The sequence below is a fragment of the Clupea harengus genome, chromosome 7 (assembly GCF_900700415.2).
Source record: "Clupea harengus chromosome 7, Ch_v2.0.2, whole genome shotgun sequence".
In the NCBI taxonomy this organism is placed as follows: Eukaryota; Metazoa; Chordata; class Actinopteri; order Clupeiformes; family Clupeidae; genus Clupea; species Clupea harengus.
Window position 1 is genome coordinate 23141060 of NC_045158.1, and position 9618 is coordinate 23150677.

Below are 9618 nucleotides of genomic sequence, written 5' to 3' on the forward strand. Positions count from 1 at the left end.
CCCTCAACATTTGCCTTCACAGTTCTTCAGCGAAAACAAGAGCGGTCAGTCTTCAACAGGTCAAACACTAACTACTCTCTTGCTTTGCTAAGCAGTAGGTGAGTTTGTAAGTGTGTGCACAAGAATGTGTGTGTGTGTGTGTGTGTGTGTGTGTGTGTGTGTTTTCAGAACGCTGTTGGAGTGTGCCCTCAGTCTCTCTCAACTGAGACAGAACTGTGAGTGTGCCAGAGTGTGTGGTAGTGTGTGTGAGTGTGTGTGTGTGTGTCTGACTTTCTAGGGGAACAGACCAGAATGGCACACTGTCACACACACACACTCACACACACAAACACTCAATCAACAAAGAGAGTCTCAGACCTCCTCAACAATACCACTGGAGGGCTCTTCACATAAGGAGCATTAAGATGAGAGAGAGAGAGAAAGGGGAGAGAGAGCGAGAGAGAAAGGGAGAGAGAGAAAGGGAGAGAGGGAGAGAGAGAAAGGGAGAGAGGGGGAGAGAGGGAGAGAGAAAAAGGGAGAGAGGGGGAGAGAGGGAGAGAGAGAGAGATGATACCACATGTTCCTGTATTTTATATATTCATGTTTCTGTATTCTATGCTTCGGCAACTCTACTTCCTTTAAACGCTCATGCCAGGAGAGCATGAAGTGAACTGAATTGAGTTGAGAAATCTTGGGCAACAGTAAGAGAGAGTAAGCAGAGAACTGATGAGGCTAAGAAAAAAAAGAGACAGAGAGGAAGAATTCTGCCGAGTTTCTTCTCAGGAAATGGTAGAGACCGGGGTGAACGTGACCCCTTGATGTATTTATGGAACTGAAGAGCTTTAAACTTTCAAAAAAACAATCTACTTTGAACTCTCCCTCACACATGCTTTACACAACAACAAACAAACAACAAATTGCAGAAGCACAAACTGACACGCACACAATGCAAGGAGCACACAAACACACACACACACACACACACACACACACACACACACACACACACACACACACACACACACACACACACACACACACACACACACACACACACACACACACACACACACACATACTGACCGGCAGCCGAAGGTGGTTTGCAGGAGGGTGGTGATGCCCACACAGAAGAAGATGGTGCCAATGAGCTGGCTGGTGGCCCACTGGTCGAAACCCACACACATGGCATCAGCCAGCAAGAAGGGCACCGCAATAGTGCCGCTGAAACAGGTCAGGTAGTGCTACGCACACACACACAAAACACACACACACACACACACACACAGACACAGACACAGACACAGACACACACACACAAAACACACACACACACACACACACACACAGAAACACACAAACACACAAGAGAGGAACTTAGTTCAGTGCATGGATGACTGTGTGTTTATGCTTGTGAGTGTGGGTGTGCGCGTGACAATAACACGTAATATAAACAAAATTGTCTTTCTTGCTTATGTGTCCATCTGTGTGTGTGTGTTTGTATGAGATTTTGTGCTTATTCTTAAACTACAGTATGTATGTGTGTGTGTGTGTGTGTGTGTGCCTATGGGTGCATGTGTGACATGCATGTCTTTATATATGAAATATTGTGGGTGTGTGTGTGTATGTGTGTGTGTCTGTCTGAGTGTACGTACCTGCAAACCCAGGAAGATACACAAGTACCAGGGAGGCGTGTCCTCTATAGTGTAGATCATGTCCATTCTCCGCGCATCAAGGCTCTCCGCACTGTCCACCGTGTCTGACATGGAGCACTGCAAAGAAAGGGACACACACACACACACACACACACACACACACACACACACACACACACACACACACGGTAAGACAAAAACCTCTTAAAAGACAATCTGGAAACCATAAAAGAACCTCTCGGACACCTCACACCAATCTCTGTATTTCCATCCATGTTAATACCATGACAACCGTTTCCAGGATCTCTTAACTTAATTCACATTGGCTCTCCCTCATGGCATTCTTCAAGTTTTGTTTATCTAACAAGGTGTCCTTTAACAAATCACACTGTAATAGTCATAGTAGAGCGTAATAGAGCGGATTGGGTGTCTTATAGGTTACTCAGTTGGGCCCCTCTGCTAGTGTGTGTGTGTGTGTGTGTGTGTGTGTGTGTGTGTGTGAAGGCCATGGTGTGAGGCAGCAGAGAGAGTGACAGACTCTCCGCCGCCAGTCATGTGTTTGCTCTGCTAGACTGAACGTCATCACATCAGACCGCGACTGTCAACCGTGCTCAAGGCTGAACACCGGGTACCACAGAGGTTACCATGGCAACCGTTTCCGCCCCTCCCCCTGGTGGCTCGATATGATGCCAAACAGAGCGGGCAACTCACAACACACACACACACACACACACACACACACACACACACACACATCACAGTAAATGTATGGCCATCCTGCACCCATTACTTACAGTGCTTTACAAGAATCCCTTACAAGAACAAACTGGTAGAAACCGTTACAAACTGGTAGAACCCATCACAGACAGTACTCTACAAGAACCCATTACAGATGTTACTGTAGAAGAACCCGTTACAAACTAGTAGAACCCATGACAAACAGTACTGTAGAAGAAGCTCCGTTCGGTCAGGCAGAGTTTATTCACTTCCTGTTTTTATCAGCAGTAGAAACAGAGCTTGTGTCCAAGAGCACAACACACACTAGCTGACAACACAAGAGGAGTGAGCCCAACACACACACTACAACACAAGAGGACTGAGTTCAACACACACTACAACACAAGAGGACTGAGTTCAACACACACTACAACACAAGAGGACTGAGTTCAACACACACTACAACACTAGAGGAGTGAGCCCAACACACACTTCAACACTAGAGGACTGAGTTCAACACACACTACAACACAAGAGGACTGAGTTCAACACACACTTCAACACTAGAGGACTGAGTTCAACACACACTACAACACTAGAGGACTGAGCCCAACACACACTTACTGACAACACAAGACACACTATTGCTCTTAGCTTGACTGTTCTCTCCCTTGTACGTCGCTTTGGACAAAAGCGTCTGCTAAATGACTAAATGTAAATGTAACAAGAGGAGTGAGTTCAACACAAACTACAACACTAGAGGACTGAGTTCAAACGTCCTCTTTTAACAGTGTTTGTGTCAATGGCTGCTGTATTCCTGGTGTTTGAGCACGTGGGAGGAGGTGTGTGTGTGTGTGTGTGTGTGTGTGTGTGTGTGTGTGTGTGTGTGTGTGTGTGTGTGTGTGTGTGTGTGTGTGTGTGTGCATCTCAGTGATGTGTTTTTAGTGCTAAGGTGGCCACTGCTCAGGAAGAAAAGGCTAGCGAGACAGTGAATCAGCACCAGACAAACAAACACAATGCAAACTAGGAAACAAAACATGAGGGTTGGGCGCCGACTCCCCCCCTCATGACATGTGATTCTATCATTTTCTGTAGTGGGATTAGTGTGTGTGCGAGTGTGTGTGTGTGTGTGTGTGAGTGTGGGTGTGTGAAAGAGCGAGTGTGTGTGAGTGTGGGTGTGTGCGTGAGTGTGAGCGAGCGTGTGTGTAAGTGTGTGTGAGTGTGTGTTTGTGTGTGTGTGAGTGAGTGTGTAAGAGCGAGTGTGTGTGTGTGTGAGTGTGGGTGTGTGAAAGAGCGAGTGTGTGTGAGTGTGGGTGTGTGCGTGAGTGTGAGCGAGCGTGTGTGTAAGTGTGAGTGTGTGTGTGTGAGTGTGTGAGTGTGTGAATGAGTGTGTGAGTGAGTGAGTGAGTGAGTGTATGTGTGTGTGTGTGTGTGTGTGTGTGTGTGTGTGTGTTTACTGCCAGGCCTGTTTGGACTGCTGCTCTAGATCTCTAACTGGGGAACCCTGCTGGTCTGTGCACGTCTGCACTAGCTTCATGCTAATCTGAGTACTTCTAACAGGTCCAAACGTGCACTTAAGTGGGCCTTGAGTGGGTCCGATCACGTGCCCACGGTTCCCCCTCGCTCCGCTCGCCTCGCCTCGCCTCGCCTCTGTGCTCCAGGGGGAGAAAGCCCTGAATGAGGATTACAGACTCAACCGCTCATGTGACTGATCGGAAACACAGAGGGAGGGGGAGGGAAGGAGAGACAGAGAGAAAAGAAAGTATAAAAAAAAAAGGCTTCAGAGAGAAGAGAGAGTGAGTCAGCAGAAGAAAGTATGCAGGGAGGGGAATAAAAGGTATGGCAAACGAGAGAGGAAAAAAAAAAAAGAATACGTACATATACATACATACATACATACATACATACATACATACATACATACATACAGGGGGAGAGTGAGTTCACAGAAGGTGGTGGAATTTCCCAGTGGCTTCTATTGGCCTGTAAACCTGCTGCATCTCGGTCTCCACCCTCCCATTACACACACACACACACACACACACACACACACACACACAGACACACACACACACACACACACACACACACACACACAGACACACACAAAGAGACACAAACTTCCTCCAACATTTTCTTTTAGTCCTTGTGCTTTGTGTTGGAAACAAAAAGTGCAGAGTCACAATGACACAGAAGTGGGACAGAGAGAGAGAGGGAGAGGGGGACAGAGAAAGAGAGAGAGAGAGGGAGGGGGGACAGAGAAAGAAAGAGAGAGAGAGAGAGAGGGAGAGTGTATGTGTATGTGTGAGACAAAGAGAGAGCGAGGGAACAGGGAAACGACAAGTGAAAGAGGAGGGAAGAGGGGAGTGTGCGAGGAATTGTGTGAGGTCAGGTCTCGTCTGGTGGTTTGAGAGACAAAGGAAGAGACAGCATGAATACGCAGGTGTGTGTGTGTGTGTGTGTGTGTGTGTGAGAGAGAGACAGAGAGAGACTTTGACTTTTAAAACACCATTTGAAAACCATCCAAAAAGTGTGAATGAAGGAGCAAAAGAAAAGAAAAGAAAGAAAGAAAGAAAGAAAGAAAGAAAGGCAAAGATGAAGAGATGAGAAAGAGAGGAATGTGATGGTGATTAAACTGCAAATGGTGTCGGCAGCTTTTTAAACTTTTAAACTCCTTAATCTGCTTTCCTCCAGCTCTCCCCAAATCCAACCCCACTGAAGTCAACTAAAGACACACACACACACACACACACACACACACCCACCAGTTTATTCAGGACATCTCTCTTAACCTGTGTGTGCTCTGCAAAACACTGCGGGGGGGGGGGGGGCAATGTAATGTCTTTAGGCAATTCAATGATTTTTATTTAATGTTCTCCGGCATACGAAACACCTGGTGGCGATTGCTTCAGCACAACACTGACTCAATACGCAATATGCAAGATTTCATGGATGCAAGCCAAGGCTATCGACCACGCTATACCCGCTTCTCAGGTCTGGGCTGGAGGGCGAACCTGCTTTCTGAGAATGATGATCGATAGGAAAAAGGGCGCTGTGAAATTTCCTAAATGGGTTTAGTCAAGTATGGTGTGACAGCAGCTACGCCCAATCTGACTTAGCACTTCTGGCTGATTTATGATTGGTCAGGCAGTGTCTGATTTATGATTGGTCAGGCAGTGTCTGACAGATGTCAGGTGCACTGGGATCCTGCCTTGCTAATGAGAGAGAGAGAGAGAGAGTTAACCAATTCTGTCTGTACACGTCTTTGCCGCTCATCAATCATGAAGCCAGATCAATACCCAACGCAGATCAATACCCAACCCAGTACCCAGATGGGAGCCAATCCGGGAAGCGTTGGGGGGGGGGGGGGGGGGGGGGGGGTCCTCACCTAGAGCAGCCGTCATGTGCGCTGGGCACACAGCTCTGGTCTTTACAGCAGTTCTGGTTCCTCTGGGAGACACTGTGTACCGGTCACTACTGGCGCCCGTCAGGCCTGTGTACTGGTCACTACTGGGGCCCGTCAGGCCTGTGTACTGTACGTGTGCTGTGTCAGGCACCGGTCCCTACGTGTGCTGTGGGGCCCATCAGGGTTCTTCTGGATCGGGCTCACACCGGGATAAGGGGCCGCTGCTACGTGGTGTACCGGAAACACAGACTGGGCTTTTGGGCGGTTCTGAAGACAGGCTTGGCAGGTTTCTCTGGGAACCCGCGTGTCCCAGTTCATTCACAGGCTTATGGGGCTCCTTTAGGAACCTCCTCACCAGGCTTCTGTATCAGGTCTCCAGACTCAACATCATCTACGGCTCCATTAGTGGACGTTCAGTATCAGGGACAAACAAGTTGGCTTCAGATATCATGGCATGCTCCCAAAGGACACAAATGATCTCTCATAACAGCTTAGCCAGGTTGGCGGATAACTTTCGTCAGTAATTGCAGTCCTCATGCTTACCTGTCTCTGCTGGGGGAGGGAAGGAGTGGCTTACTGGCTGTGTGTGTGTGTGTGTGTGTGTGTGTGTGTGTGTGTGTGTGTGTGTGTGTGTGTTGTAATTGCGGAATTTCCTATTCCCTTACTGGGCCTGTTTTTATTCCCCTACCAAGCACCCTGGTAGCTCTGCTCTTGGCTGCTACCTTTGCTTCCAGCGCAGGGGCAATTACCACAGCAGTTAGCTGCTACTGAAACACCGATCCACACACACACACACACACACACACACACACACACACACACACACACACACACTTCTAAGGCACTTAGGAATGTCTAGTTGTGCAAGCAATTCCACAAATGCTTCTGTGCAAACTTCTCACCCCCATTCAGAGTGGGAAGATCACACACAAAACATAATGGCAGATGATGCAATAACTCCATTATGTCAAATACCCGCCCACACACAATAATGTACAGCATAGTTTAGTGTCTACAGTATAGTGCGGGCACTCCTGATATTTAATCTTGTCAAGTACCCTGATTCCCTTAATTGTAGATGTGCATGAGCTCAGGGCGCACACACACACACACACACACACACACACACACACACACACACACACACACACACACACACACACACACACACACACACACACACACACACACACACACAGCCTCTCACCTTGTCGGTAGCCTGGTTCTCTTTAGTGTAAATGGCCATGAGCTCAGTGTCCTCTGTGTCTTGTTCCCCATTGGTCTGGCTCACCCCGTTCACCACCACCTGTCAATCACAACACACACATCAACATCAGCATCACAACTATCATCATCACCACCACCACCACCACCACAACTATCATCACCACCTGTCAATCACAACACACATATCAACATCACTACCATCATGATCATCATAACAATAATAAATGTTATTTAATGGCGACTTTTATGACAGTCAAAGTCACCATACATCATATAAGATCAATAAAAACATGCAATATAAAAAACACAATAAGATCAAATGTAGCTGATGTTAGAGAGTATGCTAGCTTAAAAAGATGAGTTGGGTAATGGAGTCCAGTGCACAGGTGTGAAGGGGAAGTGAGTTCAAGAGTTTGGGTGCCGAAGGCTCATCCACCTCTGTGGAGAGATTAATGACTGGTAGTGCCAGCAGACCTGCTGATGATGATGATGAGGAATGAGAGGGAGTGCGGGTCTGAAGGAGGTCCATGGGTTAAGCAGGGGAAAGTATTATGAAGAGCTTATGAATGTCATTAATAAGATTGTAAAAGTTAATTTGTTGTAGTACAGGGAGCCAGTGTAATTGAATCAGCAGGGGCGTGACATGAACAGTGGAGCTCAGAGCGTGTGTAATAATCCGTGCCGCAGAGTTCTGGATGAGTTTGAGCCGGTGGATGAGTTTGTTGGAGATGCCTGCCAAGATTGCATTGTAAGTAGTCAGAGCATGATGACAAGAGCATTGACGAGTAGGTCCGTGCTGTGTTAAAGCTGGGCGCAGTCTTGAGATGTGTGTGTGTGTGTATGTGTACATGCGTGTGTGTGTGTAGTACTTCAGTGCTGTGTTAAAGCAGGGCGCAGTGTTGCGATGTGTGTGTGTGTGTACATGCGTGTGTGTGTGTAGTACTTCCGTGCTGTGTTAAAGCAGGGCGCAGTGTTGCGATGTGTGTGTGTGTGTGTGTGTGTGTGTATGTGGACATGTGTGTGTGTGAAGTACTTCCGTGCTGTGTTAAAGCAGGGCGCAGTGTTGCGATGTGTGTGTGTGTGTACATGCGTGTGTGTGTGTAGTACTTCCGTGCTGTGTTAAAGCAGGGCGCAGTGTTGCGATGTGTGTGTGTGTGTGTGTGTGTGTGTATGTGGACATGTGTGTGTGTGAAGTACTTCCGTGCTGTGTTAAAGCCGGGCGCAGTGTTGCGATGTGTGTGTGTATGTGGACATGTGTGTGTGTGAAGTACTTCCGTGCTGTGTTAAAGCCGGGCGCAGTGTTGAGATGTGCGTGTGTGTGTGCGTGTGTGTGTGGTGTGTGTGTATGTGTATGTGGACATGTGTTGATGTTTTGTAGATGTTTTGTAAATGGAAAAAAAGCAATCAGAGAGACATCGTTTATATGGCTGGAGAAGGAATTCTGACTTCAGGGGGTGTTTCGGCTGTAAATTCCGACCTTTAAAATTCCAACTTCTGTGTACAACTGGAGATCACCGAGATCAAATCAGCCTTGAGGTGAAGGAGTTTAACTTTAAGAACGCGCTGAAGGAGTCATTCAAGGCTGAGTGGGCGTGGCACAGCCTGCTGCTGCTGCTCTGAAGGCTGCTAATGAGATCTTGAATCTCAAAGCTGGAATGTTGAATTTAGGAATGATTTGTCATTGTGAGCACTCTCTAGTGACCATCGTAATCTGTGATGATCGCGCCGCTGGCCACATCAGTCTTATCGCAGACAGTAGCTCACATTGGCTGTGACCGGACTGTCTCCTTCTGTCTGCGTCACCACTACATTACCACAACCGCCTCTCTCTTTTACCTATTTCATTAATAAACAAAACACAGCTGCACACCCACACAGACTTGAATCTGTGCAACTCAATTAAATAAATGGATTTAAAGTGGGTATTTGAGGACAAACTATATAAAAGCAAATATCCCTAATCATGTGAGAGTATATAATCACTACTACACTAAACATGTGACACGTGTGTAGCACAAACATCATTGTATGTGTGTCTTGTGCTCTCTGTGTGTGTATGTGTGTGTCTGTGTGTGTGTGTGTGCGCGTGTGTGTTTGTGTGTCTCTCGCGCTCTGTGTGTGTGTGTGTGTGTGTGTGTGTGTGTGTGTGTGTGTGTGTGTGTGTCTCTCGTGCTCTCTGTGTGTGTGTGTCTCATCATCGGATCATCCCCTGTCTCATACCAGTCTCCAAAACCAGTACCAGTATCCAAATGCTCAGTCCAATCCAGACTTGGTCTCTCCCTCCGGCACCTGAGTCTCTTGCCTTTACTCTGTGTTCACCGTGGACACACGACCATAGTGTCTATAGAAATCAAATAGAATTGAATTGAGTGGCTGTCATTTCTATAAAGGACTCAAGACAACAGGATTGTGGACATTATATCTAAAAACTTAGCATCTATTCTCCTCCTCCCCCCCCCCCCCCCCAGTGTCAATTTGTACCAGTCGTTTTGTGAAGCCAGAGGTTGTTCTTGTGCACTGCGGACAAGTTTGCTGATCCAAATGCCATCAGACCCAATATTGTTATCATTGATGAGAGCAATAAGAATGTGTTCATCCTTGCAGTAGGCTATTTAACAAAGCTTGTGAGACATCACT

At 47.2% G+C, this 9618-nt stretch overlaps 1 protein-coding gene across 1 annotated transcript in view; it reads right to left on the reverse strand.

The window, feature by feature from the left end:
- Positions 1-9372, reverse strand: part of slc23a2 (solute carrier family 23 member 2) — a 31817-nt gene extending 22445 nt beyond the window's left edge. Inside the window, exons 1-4 of the mRNA XM_031570879.2 lie at positions 9202-9372; positions 6962-7060; positions 1632-1748; positions 1063-1220 (exon numbers count right to left, since the gene is read on the reverse strand). Of these exons, the coding sequence (XP_031426739.1) occupies positions 1063-1220; positions 1632-1748; positions 6962-7000 (314 nt within the window). The 5' untranslated portion in view covers positions 7001-7060; positions 9202-9372. The remainder of the gene's footprint in view (positions 1-1062; positions 1221-1631; positions 1749-6961; positions 7061-9201) is intronic.
- Between the last annotated feature and the right edge of the window lie 246 nt (positions 9373-9618).